General features: G+C 47.6%; 1 protein-coding gene across 3 annotated transcripts in view; it reads right to left on the minus strand.

Annotated features, from left to right (window-relative positions):
* The window catches only part of dnajc4 (DnaJ (Hsp40) homolog, subfamily C, member 4), a 274824-nt gene that overhangs the window by 255397 nt on the left and 729 nt on the right, over nt 1-18698 (minus strand). For all 3 annotated transcript variants that reach the window (XM_063036118.1, XM_063036121.1, XM_063036120.1), the window contains exon 2: nt 4012-4134. In XM_063036118.1, the coding sequence (XP_062892188.1) occupies nt 4012-4134 (123 nt within the window). The remainder of the gene's footprint in view (nt 1-4011; nt 4135-18698) is intronic.

Raw genomic sequence — 18698 nt, forward strand, 5'->3', positions numbered from 1 at the left:
AAACCCTACGCATAGCCTACGCGGATCCCTACACCGTAGCCTGACGCACACCTCTCCCAAAATGTAACTGCGTGTCGCAGCAACGCAGACCGCAACTGTGATTGGTCCGCTTGGTAGCATCGCATTTCCTCCTACGCTGCAATAACTTCCCATTGGCCGACTGAAGGGCAGGGAAGGAACTCTGGCTGCAATGCTTTCCATAAAGCTTTACAGACCTCCAAAATTATGGAGGACACATTTCACTTTACGAAAAGAGATGCTACCTTTAGACCTGTTTACCCCAAGAAAGACTACCATGACCACGAAGCCTTGCGTGGGCAGGTGTGTGCGTGTGCGCGTGCGCGATGTGTGCGAATTGCAGAGCGAGGCAGACACACCAACGCACAAGCATAAATGCTCACAACGCGCGTAGGCCACTTGCGTAGGTTACAGCATCGAGTTGACGCACAAATATAAATCAGCCTTAAGATGGAGAACGGGGTCAAATAACCAACCACTATTCCAATGCAACATAATTGCAGAGCCAGACAGAAAAGGAGGAACAAACTCCTCTCCGCCACTCAGTCCGATCATGATGCGTCACCTTGCCCATCATCCTCAACCCTTCCAACCTGCGCCAAGTAAAAAACCCGTCAACCTGAATGAGGAAATCAGCAGATGAAAGACAGAGTGGGAGCTCTGAAAGGTCTGCTCAGAGGAAGGTTGAACCTGAAGGCAGGATTCTGAGCATTGTGGAGGAGCAGAGGGATATTGGGGTCCACGTCCGTAAATCCCTCAAAGTTGCCGTGCAAGTCGATAGAGTGGTTAAGAAGGCATCTGACGTGTTGACCTTTTACTAGGTGGAGGATTGAGTTCAAGAGCCGTGATATGAAACCCTTTCCATCCGTCCCTCAACCTCCTTGACCTCCTACCGACAGGCAGAAAGAGTCGAGGTATAGGAACAAGGACCGTCAGGCTGGATAATAGCTTTCTCCCCTAGGCTGTGAGACCTCGAAACACCCTGCTACCACCCAGTACGCATTACTTATAACAGTGCCAGTAGCATTATAGAACACGGAAAACCTGAGTTGCACGGAAGGATTGAATAGGTTTGGACTTCATTCGGTGGAGTGTAGAAGATTTGACAGAGGTAAACAAGATTATGAGGGGTATAGCTCAGGTAAATACAAGCAGGCTTCTTCCACTGAGGTTAGGTGAGACAAGAACTAGAGGTCATGGGCTAAGGGTGAAAGGTGAAATGTTGAAGGGGAACATGGGGGTGAACTTCTTCGCTCAGAGGGTGGCGAGCTGCCAGCGCAGGTGGAGGATGCGGGGTCGATTTCGGCAGTTAGGAGGTATTTGGTTAGGTACATGGACGGGTCTGGGTGCAGATCGATGGTCCAGCACAGACTGGATGGGGCGAAGGGCCTGTTTCTGTGCTGTGTGCTCCATAACTCTAGGGCTCTTTAACAGTACAGCATGGGAACAGGTCCTTCGGCCCACAATGTCATGCTGGACCAAATTAATTAGTAAGCAAATGGCCAACTGAACTAATCCCTTATGCCTAAAACTGTCCATATCACTCCATTTTCCCTCTCATTCATGTGCCTATTTACATCATCATCAGGTGCCATGCCCAGTTTGAGCTTTGACTGCCATGGCCCACACACCGTGCCTACCTGCACGTTTCTTAAAAGTCCCTAATGTATCTGCCTCTACCACCAATCCAGGCACCTCCTACTCTCTAAGCAAAAAAAAACCCTGCCTCTCACACCTCCTTTAAAATCACACCTTCCAATCTTAAAGGCATGCCCTCTGGTATGAGACATTTCAATCCTGGGAAAAGTATACTGATAAACTGATTCCTAAGCTCCGGAACCTGGGCCTTAGCACTCAGATCTGCAGCTGGATCTTCAACTTCCTCACAGACAGGACCTAGGCTGTAAAAATAGGGGACAAGCTCTCCTCTACAATCACTCTGAGCACTGGTGCCCCACAAGGCTGTGTACTCAGCCCCCTGCTGTACTCACTGTACACCCATGATTGTGTAGCCAAGTTTCCATCGAACTCAATATATAAGTTTGCTGATGACACAACAATTGTAGGCCGTATCTCGGGTATTGATGAGTTTGAGTACAGGGAGGAAATTAAGAACCTGGTGGCATGGTGCGAAGACAATAACCTATCCCTCAACGTCAGCAAGACGAAGGAATTGGTTGTTGACTTCAGAAGGAGTAGCGGATCTCACGACTCAATTTACATCGGTGGTGCGCAAGTGGAACAGGTCAAAAGCTTTAAGGTCCTCGGGGTCAATATCACAAATGACCTGACTTGGTCCAACCAAGCAGAGTCCACTGCCAAGAAAGCCCACCAGCGCCTTTACTTCCTGAGAAAATTAAAGAAATTAGGCCTGCCCCCTAAAACCCTCACTAATTTTTATAGATGCACTGTAGAAAGCATTCTCCTAGGGTGCATCACAACCTGGTATGGAAGTTGTCCTGTCCAAGACCAGAAGATCGTGAACACGGCACAGCACATCACACGAACCAATCTTCTATCCTTGGACTCACTTTACACCGCACACTGTCGGAGCAGTGCTGCCAGGATAATCAAGGACACGACCCACCCAGCCAACACACTTTTTGTCCCTCTTCCCTCTGGGAGAAGGCTCAGGAGCTTGAAGACTCGTACACCCAGATTTGGGAACAGCTTCTTTCCAACTGCAATAAGACTGCTGAATGGATCCTGACCCGGATCTGGGCCGTACCCTCCAAATATCCAGACCTGCCTCTCGTTTTTTTTGCACTACTTTACTTTCCATTTTCTATTTTCTATTTATGATTTATAATTTAAATTTTTAATATTTACTATCGATTTGTACTCCAGGGAGCGGGAAGTGCAGAATCAAATATCATTGTGATGATTGTACGTGTAAGTGTAAAGTATAAAGTATAATATACTCTCTGTCCACTCTATCTATGCCCCTCAATCTTGAAAACCTCTGTCAGATCTCCCCTCGGCCTCCAGCGCTCCAGAGAAAATAACCCAAGTTTGTCCAGCCTCTCATGAAAGCACACGCCCTCTACACCAGGCAGCATCCTTGCAAACCTCTTCTGCACACTCTCCAAACCCTCAACATTCTTTCGATAATCCTGCTTATAATATAGTTGTATATTTAACTATATGTTGTATATACACTTTATGTCAACTTATATATCTAGAACTGTTTTTATTATTTGCTAATATTATTGGGTTAATATTATTTTATGCGGTTCCTTAAGATTGTTAGAGCTCGGGGAGGTAATGGGGATAAGCCCTCACTACCTATTGAAAGTTCCCAATAGCCTCTGACAACAGCTCCTGGACTTCACATGTGGCTTACCTACTCAGCCCGGCGGAACCGTTTCTACTGCCAGGAGAAGCGTCAAAGGCGGGTTACCGGTGGCTTAAGACTAGTCGCTTCGGGCAGATGGCGCTCGTCAGCCCGTGGCTGGCAGCTCATCTGGGAGGGGGGAAAACTCTGATCTCAAACCTCCGCTGCCTTGCGGCTGTACCCGCTCGTGGGGAAGGCTTCGGGAGTGAATCCCGAGGGAAAAATCTGGAGCTGGCGCCCCTAAGGCAGTCCTACGTTGAGTTCAACACTGACTGGCAACTCCTGCGATGCCGCTGGTACCAAACCGTATCGGTCTCTGGCGTTCCTTTGGGCTCATCAGATGCACTGGGGGGTGGGGGGAGCTTGCTACATGGGCAACAGCTTGCTCGCCACATCGTATTGCCTGGTTTTGCATATCTAGAGAGCTATGATATTACATCCATGGTTGACCCTGACCGACAGAGGCCCTGCCTCTTTGTTTTATGTGCTGTATGTGACAATATGTACTCTGCCTTACACCTTGATCCCAGAGGAAAGTTGTCTCGCTTAGCCGTGTCTACGTGTAAGGCTGAGTGACAATGAACTTGAACCAGAAACCCATACCCCTTTGCTCATGCAAGCCCCTGCGAGTGTGATGAAGCCGTTTGACCGTTACGTACCTGTGCAACGCGGTGGAGAACCTCCGGGAGGACACTCTGCACCTTTGGCAACACTTGCAGGCTAACATCTGGGCACCCAGCAGCATCTCCCAGAGTTTTAACCCCGAGAGATTTTCTGTCAACCTGGCAAATAAAAGTAACATTTAGTAAATAGAACAAGAGCAGTATAACCCTTCCCTCGGTCCTCCATTGACGCATTACCTTTGATATTTTTCTTATCAAATCTCTGGAGCGATATTTGAATCTATAACTTGTTGAAGTTCGCTCGTTATGCATCGTGAAGTATGACGTGGGCGATCATGGTCTTTCCATGACCATGACTGTTCTTGGCAATTTCTTCTGCCAAAGTGGTTTGCCATTGCCTTCTGGGCCAGTGTCAAGAAAATCCAGAAAATCTGCGGATACTGGAAATTCAAGCAACACACACAAAACGCTGGAGGAACTCAGCAGGCCAGGCAGCATCTGTGGAAAAGAGCAGACGCTCAACGTTTCGGGCCGAGACCCTTCATCAGGACTTCATGAAGGGTCTCTGCCCGAAACGTCGACTGTTTACTCTTTTTCATAGATGCTGCCTGGCCTGCTGAGTTCCTTCAGCATTTTGTGTGTTCAGTGCCCTTACAAGATGGGTGACCGCAGTCATTATCAATACCCTCTAGAGGTTGTCTGCCTGGCGAAATAGCCAGGACTTGTGATATGCACCGGCTGCTCCCATGCCTTCACAGGAGGCAATTCTCTTTCATCAACTTGTGAGAATCGATGCACATCTTCAATTCACCAAGAATTTTCTGAATCAAATACACCAGCCACTCTAACCATCCAGTCTAATAGTAAGACAAATATTGTTCAAAATTAATTAAAAATAAAAATAACCACAGCTCCATCCGCCACAAGCAGGACTTCCCAATGGCCAAACATCTTAATTACAATTCCCATTCTGACATGTCATCCTCCTGCTCCAAAATGAGGTCACCTTATATTCCACCTGAGTACCCTCCAACCTGATGGTATGAACATCAATTTCTCCTTCCGGTAACCAAAATCCCACTCACCCCTTCTCTATTCTCCTATCTGACCTTTTCCCTCTTCTCAGCTGTTTATTAGTTCCCCCTGGCTTCTCTTCCCCTTCCCCTTCTCCTCTGGTCCACTCTCCTCTCCGATCAGATCCCTTCCTCTCCAGCCTTTGACCTTTCCCACCCACCTGGCTTCACCCATCACCGTCCAGCTAGCCTCCCTCTCCTCCCCCCTTTTATTCTGGCATCTCCCCCCACCCTTCCTTCTCAGTCCTGAAGAAGAGTCTCGGCCTGAAACGTCCACTGCTTGTTTCACTCTTACGGATGCTGCCTGGCCTGCTAAGTTCCTCCAGCATTTTGTGCGTGTGTTACTTGGTACTTAAAAATAATGCAGCATTAATTAAAAATATCTTAAGAAGCAGAAGAGGAAGACAGGAAAGTTGACAGAGGTGTACAAGATGAGAAGGGGCATCGAACAAATGGACAGCCAGTGCCTTTTTCCCAACGGGGAAGCGGCTGAGGCAAGAGTCAAAATTTTAAGGTGATTGAAGGGAAGTACAGGAGGGGATGTTAGAGGTAATTTCTTTACACAGAACGCCCTGCCAGGGATGGAGATAGGGGCATTTAGGAGATTCTTAGGTAGGCTCATGATTGAAAGCAAATGGAGAGCAACGTGGGCGGGAAGGGTTAGATTGATTTTAAAGTTAAAAGGGTCAGCACAACTCTGTGGGCCGAAGGGCCTGTACTGTGCTGTAGTGTTCTATTTTCTGAAGGTTGTGATTATTCAACACTGATTTTTTTTTTCTCTCCTTTAACATTCCAGACATTCTGGGCCAGGTTGCTTTACTTTAAGCCGCTAAACGATCCGCTGAAGGAACTCAGCGGGTCGGGCAAGAGGAACTGTTGGGGTCTCGGTTTGAAACCCTGCGACGGGGTCTCCGTCCCGAAGCATTGACCATCCCTCTCCAAAGGAGCCACCATCAAGGGGAACGGGCACACGGGGGGAGGGGAAGGTTTTGGCAAGGGAAGGGAGTCGGACGGTTGGTTGGGAAGGGAGTCGGAGGGTTGGTTGGAGTAATGCCACTCTAGGCCTTGAATGAGGAAGGTTCATTGCCCAGGAGTGAACGATCGAGATAAACAGTCTACTTCTGACAGACAGGATGAGAGAAAGAGAAAGGCATTTTAACTTTGGCCAGTATAGTTCAAGTTTACCCCCAACTGCAGCTGTGGGCTTTGCATCAAGTCTCACAACTGGCTTGTGTCGAGCACAGGAAACTACCTTTTCTTAATGAAGCTATATTGAACCACTAATGACTTCCGTTTGGAAAGGATTAATATTTTAAAAATATTGTACTGCTGCTCTGCAAGCTGACAGGATAGCCAATGCACAACGTCATCGGGACTGTAGGCCCCATTCACCCTGCCAGACCCACAGCCAAGGTTGCCATGGAAGCTTGCAATAAAATGCGCATGCCTCGTGTAAGTAGGCCAGCGCAGTCGTGCAGTAACTAGTGCTTCTGCCTCGGAGTTTCAGGGGCATAGGACCTCAAGCGATAACTGGGTAGACTGTGAGGTCAAGAGTCCATCTTATCGTCCAAGAGGCTGGGAACGCTGTGACAGAAGCCGCCCTTGAGCCCAGAGGTACGTGTGCTCGGGTTTTTGTACCTTCTGCTCAATGAGAGAGGAGGTAAGGAGAGAGTATGTCCGGGGTGGGTCAAGACCTCGATTATCCTGACTGCTTTACTGAGGCGAGAAGTGTAGACAGAGTCTATGGAGGGGAGAGTGGTTTCTGCGCTATACATTGAATGAGATTGTATATGATGGAAATGCATGGATAACGAATGGAACGGAAGGAATCTGGCACTAATTATTCATTATAACAAATGACATTCCCTCTCATACATTATAGTGTAAACAAGAGAGAGTCCGCAGCAACACACACAAAATGCTGGAGGAACAGCAGTTCAGGCAGCGTCTATAGGAATGAATAGATAGTCGACGTTTCGAGCCCAGAACCTTCGTCAGGACTGAGAGGGAAGGGGGAAGATGCCAGAATAAGAAGGTGTTGGGAGCGGAAGGGGATAGCTGGAAGGTGAGAGGTGAAGCCAGGTGGACGGGAGAGGTCAAGGGCTGGAGAGGAAGGAATCTGATCAGAGAGGAGAGTGGACCAGAGGAGAGAGGGAAGGAGGAAGGGACCCGGGGGGAAGTAAGAGGCAGGTGAGAAGAGTGGGACAAAGAGGAAGCTGGAATTTGTCTATCGGAAAGAGAAATCAATATTCATGCCATCAGGTTGGAGGCTACCCAGAAGGAATGCAAGGTCACTAGACGCAACACTATTAGAGAGTAGCCTAGAATAGTGCGTGTGATTTATCCACAAAGTTTAGATGCAAAAATACTTCTCAACTTTGTAAACATGATAATCAAGTTTCTTATCAGTTTAAAAAAAGAAGATCTGCTAGTATTAAACTCGGCAAAGCTAGGAGCCTTTGAGTGCCTCGGAGAATACCACCTGTCACACAGGAACGCTACGTGACAGAAGTCAGCCCTGCAAATCAAAAGGGGAAGGAGCCTCACAGCAGAGCGAAAGTGAACGTGCAAGGTCAACGGGCTGTGAATCGTTGCAGAACAAAGGGCTTCACAGATTGTGCATTCATTGGTATTCAAGTTCTGCGATTCAAAAGACAAAAATATGATCTCAAGTAACCATTAGGGAGTATCAGAAAGTGCGTTAGCAACTCAAAAAACTTTGTAATCAATGCACGCTTACAGAGCAGCTGCTTCTGCATTTAAACAAGATAGAAATTTCATTCACTAGATTTCGGTTTACCCTCAGCCGCCACCATATTAAAAACATCCGCTCGTTAATGCAAATGTCTAATCAGGCTAACACGTGGCAGCAACTCAATGCATAAAAGCATGCAAACATGGTCAAGAGGTTCAGTTGGTGTTCAGACCAATCAGAATGGGGAGAAAATGTGATCTAAGTGACTTTGACCCCGGCATGATTGTTGGTGCCAGACGGGGCGGTTTGAGTATCTCAGAAACTGCTGATCCCCGGGATTTTCACGCACAGCGGTCTCTGGAGTTTACAGAGAACGAAGCAAGAAACAAAAAAAGATCCAGTGAGCAGCAGATCTGTGGGCGAAAACGCCTTGTTAATGGGAGAGGTCAGAGGTGAACAGCCAGACTGGTTCAAGCTGACAGGAAGGCGACAGTAAACTCAGATAACCACACGTTACAACAGTGGTGAGCAGAAGAGCATCTCTGAACACACAACATGTCGAACCCTGAAGTGGACGGCCTACAGCAGCAGAAGACCACGAACATATTCTCAGTGGCCACTTTGTTAGGTACAGAGGAAAGTACCAAATAAAGTGAACACAGATTGTATTTATCACATAAACATTGAAACAAACAGCAAAATACATCGTTTGCACCAACAAACAACAAACTCTAGGATGCTGGTTAAATATGAGAAAGATTTGTCACATGTACATCGAAACATATAGTCAAACGGGTCACAAACATGAGAGAATCTGCAGATGCTGGAAATCCAGAGCAATGCATACAGAATGCTGGAGGAACTCAGCAGGTCAGGCAGCATTTTAGGAAAAGAGTAAACAGTCGACGTTTTGGGCCAAGACCCTTCATCAGGGCTGTCCGAAACGTCGACTGTTTACATTTTTCCATAGTTGCCACCTGACCTGGTGAGTTCCTCCGGCATTTTGCGTGCGTGTTGCAAGTCAAATATGTTGTTTGCATCAAATCAAATCAGCAAGGGTGTGCTGGGGGCAGCCCGCAAATGTCGCCACGGACTCCGGTGCCAACATCGCATGCCCACGATGCTCGGCAGGACAACACAGAGCACAACATGGGGCAAAGCAACAATATCCAAACGTGCCCCACCCAGGCAGGTACACAGTCCTCTAACCCCTGCACGGGCCGTCTCCTTCGGCCTCTGGTTTCACTTGGTTCTTCCTGCGATGGGTACGCCGCCACGCCCCAGTGTCACCACAACACGCCCGCGACTCACGGACCCTAGCCCGCACGTCTTTGGAATGTGGGAGGACACCGGAGCACCCGTGGTCACGAGAAGCACGTGCAAAATCCTCGCAGGCAGCAGCAGGAATTGAACGCCCATCATTAGATCGACAGAACAAGAGTATGACGGGACCCCTCGGCAGCATTGTGGTCAGGGCAGCGCTGCACAGTACCGGTGACCCGGGTTCAATTCCCACCGCTGCCTGTAACGAACTTGTGCGTGCTCCTCATGACCACTGTGTGGTTAAGTGCCTTGCTCAAGGACACAACACGCTGCCTCGGCTGGGGATCGAACTCACAACCTTCAGATCGCTAGTCCAATGCCTTAACCGCTCAGCCAGGACCCCACACGTGGTTAATTGGTCTTTGTAAACTGTCCCGTGATCAGGCTGGGGTTAAATCAGGGGGGGATTGCTGGGTGGTGCGGCTCAAAAGGCTGGAGGGCCTATTCCACGCTGTATCTTAATAAAAATAAATAAATTGGTCGCGAGCGCAGTAAGGTAATTTCTGCGCCAACCGCTACGCTACACAAACCGGGGTCAGAACCGCCTCCGTCAATCAGCTCTGAAAACTGTCCACACCCAGCGCCCTCTCGGCTCAGAACAGAGGTCACCAGCCTTAAACACGAACACTGCCCCTCTCTCCACCTGCGCCGCCCGAGCTCATTAGTGGTTGTGGCGTTTTGCGTACATCCCCGCAACCGATTTCATTCACGTAATTTGTATCAGGTGACCACCCTCAGCGCATTTGGTGTCTTCATTGAAGGAGATTGTTGTATCCACATCGACTTCCATTTTATATAGTAAATTTAATACAGCCAGACATCCCATAAGACCTAGGAGCAGAATTAGGCCACTCGGCCCATCAAGTCTGCTCCGCCATTCCATCATGGCCAATTTAATTTGAGGCAGTGCGGAGTAGGCCCTCCCAGTCCTTCGAGCCACGCCACCCAGCAACCCCCCCATTTAGTCCCAGCCTAATCATGGGACAATCTACAGTGACTAATTAACCTATCAACCGGTATGTCTTCGAACTGTTGGATGAAACTGGAGGAATTCCACACGGTCACGGGTTTGAACGGACAAATTCCTCGCAGGCAGTGGCGGGAATTGTCCCGGTCACCAGTACTGTGAAGTTCTGTGCCGACCACCGCGCTATCGCGCTGCCCCCAATTTTCCAGTAATTGATTAGTAAGGGTGTCAAAGATTGTGGGGAGAAGGCAGGAGAACGGGGTCGAGACGGGAAATAAATCAGCCATGATGAAACGGCACAGCAAACATGATGGGCTGAATGGCCTGATTTTGCTCTTATGGGACGAGCTAAGTTGACATTTGGTCAGCATAAACAAGGTGGGTTGTTTCCGTGCTATACTACTCTAGGTAGGTACCAGAGAACGCTTTGACAAAACAAAGTCTCTCGAACCAGGGAAGTGTCAGGGGAAAAACAATAATCTGTCCCAAAATACATCGGCCAGAGAGTTCCTCTCAACCCCATTCTTCTGCCTTCTACCTGTAACCTTTGACACCCTGACCAATCAAGAACCTATCAACCTCCGCTTTAAATATACCCAGCGACTTGGCCTCCACAGCCGCCTGTGGCAATGAATTCCACAGATTCACCACTCTCTGGCTGAAAGAAATTCCTCCTCATCTCTGCTCTAAAGGGACGTCCCATTCTGAGGCTGTCCCCTCTGGTTCTAGACTCTCTCACTACTGGAAACAACCTCTACACGTCCACTCTAATCTTGGCCTTTCAAATGATCAGTAGGTGCCAATGAAATCCACCCCACCCCACCATTCTTCTCAACCTGAAGTACTTCCCGAGGTATCATCGACCAAAAACACGACAGAAACTGAAATAGGTCACTAAATACACAAAGGTAGAGTTAAGGAGTGACTTGAGGAGAAACAGAGGTCAGAATTCCTGAGCTTGGGGCAGAGGTACCCAAAGGCATGGCTAGCAATGGTGCACGGATTGCATCTGAAGACATTCAAGAGGCCAGAATTTTGAGGGGCGCAGAGTTCTTAAAGGACTGTCAACTTGAGGGAGGTTTCAGAGAAGGGCAAGGGGTGAGAATTTGAAAACTGAGCTTACTTACCCGAGAGCCACGTAGGGCAACCTGAAAAGGGGTTCGGAGTGAATGGGGCTTGGTGCGAGCTAGAAAACGGGTTTGTATGACCTTTGCGTGCTCAGAGAGCAGAATGGAGGAAAGCTGGCCAAGAGGGTGTTGGAATAGGCAAGTGTGGAGAAGATGAAGGAAAAGTGAAGTCATGTCATCTTCCATATGTGAAATCAGGCAGCAGATGATGGGGTTACAAAAATTGCTGGGCTCAAGGGTTTGACAATAAGGGAATTTATGCTAGGGGATAGACTTTGTTTCGTGAATGACTAGAGTGCAAACACATGGGATTCTGCAGATTCTGGAAATCCACAGTCCGGATGTTAGGTGCCATGCTGTATAATGAGGGCGATCACGGCCTTTCCATGACCACAAATGCTCTGGGCAAATTTTTCTACGGAAATGGTTTGCCATTGCCTTTTTCTTGGCCAGTGTCTTCACAAGACGGGTGAGCCCCAGCCATTGTCAATACTCTTCGGAGATTGTCTGCCTGGTGTCAGTGGTCGCATAACCAGGACTTGTGATCTGCACCGGCTGCTCATATGACCATCCACCACCTGCTCCCACAGCTTCTCGTGACCCTGATCGAGGGGGGGGCTAAGCAGATGCTACACCTTGCCCAAGGGTGACCTGCAGGCTAGTGGAGGGGAGGAGCGCCTTACACCTCCTTTGATAGAGACGTATCTCCACCCTGCCAGGCCAAAGTAACACACACAAAATGCAGGAGGAACTCAGCAGGTCAGGCAGCATCTAAGGAGAGGAACAAAGAGCCTACGTTCCAGGGTCCCAGCCCGAAACATCGACAGTTTATTCCTCTCAATAGATGCTGCCTGACCTGCCGAGTTCCTCCGGGCGTTTTGAGAGTAAACTGAGCCTTTGCGATATTGAACTGGAATAAATTTCTGCCGATCCAGGGCTGGGCATTGGAGAATTTACAGGCAGCGGCAGGGTGAAGAGAAGCCAGTAGTGGTGAGGAAGAAAGTTATCATCATATGCCTGGCAAATGAATCAGAATCAGGTTTAATATCACCGGCATATGTCGCGAGATTTGTCTTTGCAGCAGCAGTACAATGAAATACATAATAATAGGAAAAAAAATGTGAATAACAGTAAATATATACAGTGGCTTGAAAAAATATTCAGCCCCCAACCCCTTGTTCACATAAATCAGTATTACAACCAGGGATTTGATCAACTTAACTGAGAATTTTTACTTGTGGCTCACATGTGCCTCTTTTCACAGTAGAGCCCAAGAAACAGGGAAAATTGTAAAGCATGACAAACTAAATATTCAAAAACTGAAATGTCAGCAGCTCAAAATTATTCATCCCCCTTTGCCAGAACTTAGTTGGATAACCTCTCGCAGCTATTACAGCCAGTAGTATTTTTGGGTGAGTCTCTACTAGCTTTCACAATGTGGTGGAGCAAGATTTGCCCATTCCTCCTTGCAAAATTGCTCAAGTTGTGCCAGGTTAGTTGGGGAGCGATGGAGGACGGCAATCTTGAGGTCTTGCCAGAGATGTTCGATCGGGTTAAGGTCAGGCCTCTGACTGGGCCACTCAAGGGCATTGATTTTCTTATTTTGATGGCTGCTCTGGCAATATTCTTTTGGTCATTATTCTACTGAAAGACAAACTTCCTCCCCAGTCGAAGCTTTCTGGAGGAGACTAGCAGGTTTCTATCAAGGACCCCTCTGTATTTAGCAGCATTCATCTCCCCATCAATCCTGACCGGATTTCCAATCCCTGCTACTGAAAAGCATCCCCAGAACACAATGCCACCTCCACCATACTTTACAGTAGGGATGAAGTTACCTGGTTGATGTACGGAATTAGACTGTTGTTGTGGATAAGTCGACGTCTGAGCAACAAAGTCCATCATTACACTGGACAACAAAGATTTTGCTTCCTGAATACTTTTGGGTGTAGCTTATGGTTTTTAAGACTGCAGATCATGAAAACCACCATGAAATTTCCCTATCATGCACCATTTCTTTAAAAAAAAAATTACCTGTCATTCCAATTCATAATTCAAGTCAGAATAACAGGCGCCAAGATTAAGAAAGGCATTTTAAACAGGTCATCAATGACAGGCAATTCGAAGAGCGTCTAGTGGGACCAGAGAAAAACATATGGAAGGCGATTTTGATAATTTGATAATTTTCTTAGCAACTACAGAGCACCAAACTATGTGCAGCTGGTTGACAACATGCTTCAAGCATACAAAGCCATGAAGTGTAACATGTCACTCAAGATTCATTTTCCACCTTCCCACTTAGACGTCTTCCCTGCAAAACTTGGTGCTGTCAGTGACGAACATGGTGAAAGGTTTCACCAGTACATTGCGGTCATGGAGAAACTGGAATCCATCAGTGCTGGCTGATTATTGTTGGACACTTAAACGAGAAGCCTCAGACACCAAGAGCAAATGAAAATCATCAACAAGACATCCGTAGCTGAGTTGAACTATTGCAAAGCATCAGCACTAATGATGCAATTGAACATATTATATTCAATTATTTATTGTTTCTTTAAATTCCTATGTGATACAGGTAGTCTAAAATTATATTGCTGTTCAGCTTCAAGTGGTCTATCCTAAACAAAAAGGAAAGTTCTGAGAAAGCAATACTTCTGAAAAGTTTGTTGTCAAGAGCTATTTTATATCCTAGCTGGAGGACAACGCACCAAAGATTTCTCTTAACCCTGTCGCTGTTTCCAAATCGTTAAATGTCCAGCCCTGGATCTCATCTTGAGGTTAGCTGACCTAAATAATACCACAGTTCATGTTTGTTTTTGTTCTGAAGGTCTTTCAAGTTTCCTGAGCTAAAATCACAGGTAGGTAGGGTCGTAAAGAAAGCTTTGGGCACAATGGCCTTCATAAATCAAAGTATTGAGTACAGGAGATGGGATGTTATGTTGAAGTTGTACAAGACGTTGGTGAGCCCTAATTTGGAAATTGTGTGTCGTTTTGGTCACCTTCTTAAGATTGAAAAAGTACAGAGAAAAATTACAAGTTTTTTGGAGGACCTGAGCTATAAGGACAGACTTTATTCCTTGGAACGCAGAAGATTGAGAGAAGATTTGCTAGAGGTATACAAAATTATGAGGGATATAGATAGGGGAGATGCAAGCGGGCTTTTCACCACTAAGGTTGGATGGGACTACTGCCAGAGAACATGGGTTAAGGGTGAAAGGCGAGAATTTTAAGTGGAACATGAGGGGAAGTTTCTTCACTCAAAGGGTGGTGAGAGTGTGGAATGAGCTGCCAGCACAAGTGGTGCATGCGAGCTCGATTTCAGTGTCTAAGAGAAGTTTGGATAGGTACATGCATGGTAGGGGTATGGAGGGCAATGGTCCGGGTACAGGCCGATGGGAGTAGGCAGCTTAAGTGGTTTCAGTATGGACTAGATGGGCCAAAGGGCCTGTTTCTGTACTGTACTTCACTATGACTCATCCCATTTACTTTTCGTGATTATCTTCCTCAGAACTGAGATTATCCTACTGCCGCGGGTCTGAACTCTGATTTACGATGAGAAATTACATTTTGAACTTTTTGTTTCGGTGGGGGAGGGTTATCAGGCTGGCGGTGTCAAGTCTGTGATATTTAACTTCGTAGACCTTGTATTTTGATGGAGTAGCCACTATGACTGATAACTGGCAGTCCGAGTCACTGTTATGAAATTCAAGACTTCTGTCGATATTCAGGGAGGGTGCTTCAGATAAAAGCAACTATACAACACAAATACCGATATCAGGATGCTGTTTATTGGCCAGAGCTCAGCATTTAAAACCATCATAACTACAGTTCTGACTGAAAATCTCAGAACCTAGGCCTTGTACTTCCCCTGTGCAGCTGGATCCTCAACTTCCTAACCAAAGACCACAGTCTATGCAGATTGGAAACAACATCTCTACCTTGCTGTCAGTCGTCACTGGCGCGCCTCAGGGGTGTGTGCTTAGCCCACTGCTCTACTCTCTCTACACCACCCTCGACTGTGTGGCTAGGCTCAGCCCAAATGCCATCGATAAATTTGCTGACGATGCAACCATTGTTGGCAGAAACTCAGAGGGCGATGAGAGGGCATACAGAAGCAAGATATACCAGCTAGTTGTATGTTGTTACAGCAACAACTTTACACTCAGTGTCAGCAAGACCAAGAACTGATTGTGGACTTCAGGAAGGTTAAGATGAGAGAACACACACCAGTCCTCACAGGGGGCTCAGAAGTGGAGAGAGTGAGCAATTTCAGGTTCCTGTGTGTCAGTATCTCCAAGGACCTAACCTTGTCTCACCATGTCCATGCAGCTATAAAGAAGGCAAGACAGTGGCCATATTTCATCAGGAGTCTGGTATGTCACCTAAAATTTCTACTCATGCACCTTAGAGAGCATTCTGACTGGCTGTATCGCCGTCTGGTATGGGGTGGGGGGAGGGGGCTACTGCACAGAATCGAAGTAAACTGCGGAGAGTTGTAAACTCAGTCAGCCCCATCGTGGGCACCAGCCTCTGTCGTATCCAAGACATCTTCAAGGAGCGATGCCTCAGAAAGGCGGCGTCCATCATTACGGACCCCCATCACCCACGACATGTCCTCTTCTCATTTCTACTATCAGGAAGGAGGTACAGGAGTCTGAAGGAACACACTCAACGATTCAGGAACAGCTTCTTTCCCTCTGCCATCCGATTTCTGAATGGACATTGAACCCATGAACACCACCTCACTACTTTTTTAAATTTCTGTTTTTGCATTACTTATTTAATTCAACTATTTTATATATACACACACACGCACACACATATTTACTGTAATTCACAAGTTCTTTTTCCTCTCGATTATCATGTACTGCTGCCACAAAGTTAACAAATTTCACGATGTATGCCGGTGATATTAAACCCGACTCTGATACTGAAACTACGTCCTCTCGGTTCCCCTCCCCTGGGAGAAAGGCTGCGTGTATTCTCCCTGTCTACGCAAGCCTTCGTGATACACAGTGACAGCAAACGCTGTTATTTCTCCTGTCCTGCCCGCGGACGGCTCCCCATGTGGCTCTGCCTTGGGCAGGGCTCCACGATGAGTTGAGGGAGTAAGCGTTAGAAGATTTAATGGACCAGTTAAGTCGCGGGCTTGTCACGTACAAGACCTGTCTTGCCCGCACAACCGTAGGACGCCACGGTGGCGTATAGTGGACAACACCACTGCTTCAAGTGGAGTCCAGTTCTGGTCACCTCACTATAGGAAGGATGTGACAGCATTGGAAAGGGTACAGAGGAGATTTACCAGGTTGCTGCCTGGTTTAGAGAGTATGCATTATGATCAGAGATTAAGGGAGCTAGGGCTTTACTCTTTGGAGAGAAGGAGGATGAGAGGAGACATGATAGAGGTGTACAAGATAATAAGAGGAATAGATAGAGTGGATAGCCAGCACCTCTTCCCCAGGGCACCATTGCTCAATACAAGAGGACATGGCTCTAAGGTAAGGGGTGGGAAGTTCAAGGGGGATATTAGAGGAAGGTTTTTTACTCAGAGAGTGGTTGGTGCGTGGAATGCACTGCCTGAGTCAGTGGTGGAGGCAGATACACTAGTGAAGTTTAAGAGACTACTAGACAGGTATATGGAGGAATTTAATGTGGGGGGTTATATGGGAGGCAGGGTTTGAGGGTCGGCACAACATTGTGGGCCGAAGGGCCTGTACTGTGCTGTACTATTCTATGTTCTATGTTCAGGTCCTCGGAGAGGCAGGCTGAATTCCGACCCCGGGTGCAGTTCATGTGGGGTTTGTCCTTTCTCCCTGTGATCCTGTGGGTTCCCTCCCCCCCACCCAGGTGATCTGGTTTCCTTCTACATCCCGATGACATGCATCGTATCTTGCCATGAAAACCCTGTGGACCCTATGGTCCACGAGGTCATGAAGAGTCGGACTCGACTTGACGACTGAACAACAACAAGTGTGTAGGGAAGGGGTAGAATTAGAGGGGATGTGGGGAGAACAGGTCTTTTCTAAAGAAAGTGCCGCTAATCAACGCACACAAAAGGCTGGAGGGACTCAGCAGGTCGGGCAGCATCTGTGGAAAAAAAAAGTCAACATTTCAGGCTGAGACCCTTCTTCAGGAAGGGGAGAAGATTCCAGAATAAAAAAGTGGGGGAGAAGGGGAGGAGGATAGCTGGACGGTGACGGGTGAAGCCAGGTGGGTGGGAAAGGTCAAGGGCTGGAGAAGGAAGAGTCTGATAGGAAAGGAGAGTGGCAGGTTCCCAGGAAGGATACGTGGCTGTGGTAGCACGTCTGGGTGGGAACGTGGTGAAAGAGTCGGAGGGCAGCAGAGATCACAGAGGGGGAAGCAGTGAGAGAGGGTTTCACTGAACTCTCGAAGAGAAGATTTAAACTTCTTCAGTGCGGGCATCCCGCGAAGAGACCGCCGTGGAGTAGTATCACAAACATGAGGAAGTCTGCAGACGCTGGAAATCCAAAGCAACACGCACAAAATGCTGGAGGGTCCCAGCAGGCCCAGGCTGCATCTATGGAAATGAGTAAACAGTCAACGTTTCGGGCCGAGACCCTTCACCAGGAGGAAGGAAGGTTCCAGAATAAAAAGGTGAGGGGAGGGGGAAGGAAGCTAGCTGGAGGGTGACAGATGTAAACAAGTGGGTGGGAAAGGTCAAGGGCTGGAGAAAAAGAGATTCCGATAGAAGAGACTGACCCAATGACTCCCCTGTGTGGGCATGCTCTGTTGGTGCCAGAATGTGACACTCACGCGCTACCCCAACATATCCTCAGATTATGTCAATTGTTAATGCAAATGACACATTTCACAGTATCGATATACATATGATTAATAAATTAATATAATCGAGTCTCAACTGTCAGATAAACAGGTTATCAGATTGCTGTTTCTGCAAAATGCCTGCCTCAAACAGCCAAGCAACAGTACACATACTCCAAAAACAATTCTTCAGGCAGCAAACTCCCATCTATATTAGCAACAAACAGTCTGATGGGAAAAGCCAACAGGTCAAGCAGCATCTATGAGCGAGTGGGGAGAATCTTTACCTTACACCGAGTTTAGAAAAATAGAGGGCTATGGTAATTTTTAAAGTAAGTACATGTTCGGCATAGCATTGTGGGCTGAAGGGCCTGTATTGTGCTGTAGGTTTTCTATGTCAAACCTGGATGGAGAGTGGAGAGAGAATAAGACAGGAGCCCAAAGTGATTGATAGACTTGGTGGGGGGGGGGGTGAAAGATGACGAGCTGCCGGTCAGGGAGAACCTGGCAGGGGTGGTGTCGGATGACAGCGGCAGGTGGACGATGGATAGAAACAAGAGAAAAGAGAGAAGCAGGCGGCAAAAAGTAGGGGAAGGGGAGGTGAAGGTCAAGACAGCTGCTGGAGAGTTGTCAGGGGAAAAGAAAGGCCCTCAGAGCCACAATCTAATCAGTCATGAGGATTATGATGGGAACCATTATGGGAGAGGTGAATGGCAGATGGAACTAGAAGGGGGTACAAGAGTGTGCCCCCATTTCCC

This window comes from Mobula hypostoma, chromosome 30 (genome assembly GCF_963921235.1).
Source record: "Mobula hypostoma chromosome 30, sMobHyp1.1, whole genome shotgun sequence".
Taxonomy (NCBI): Eukaryota; Metazoa; Chordata; class Chondrichthyes; order Myliobatiformes; family Myliobatidae; genus Mobula; species Mobula hypostoma.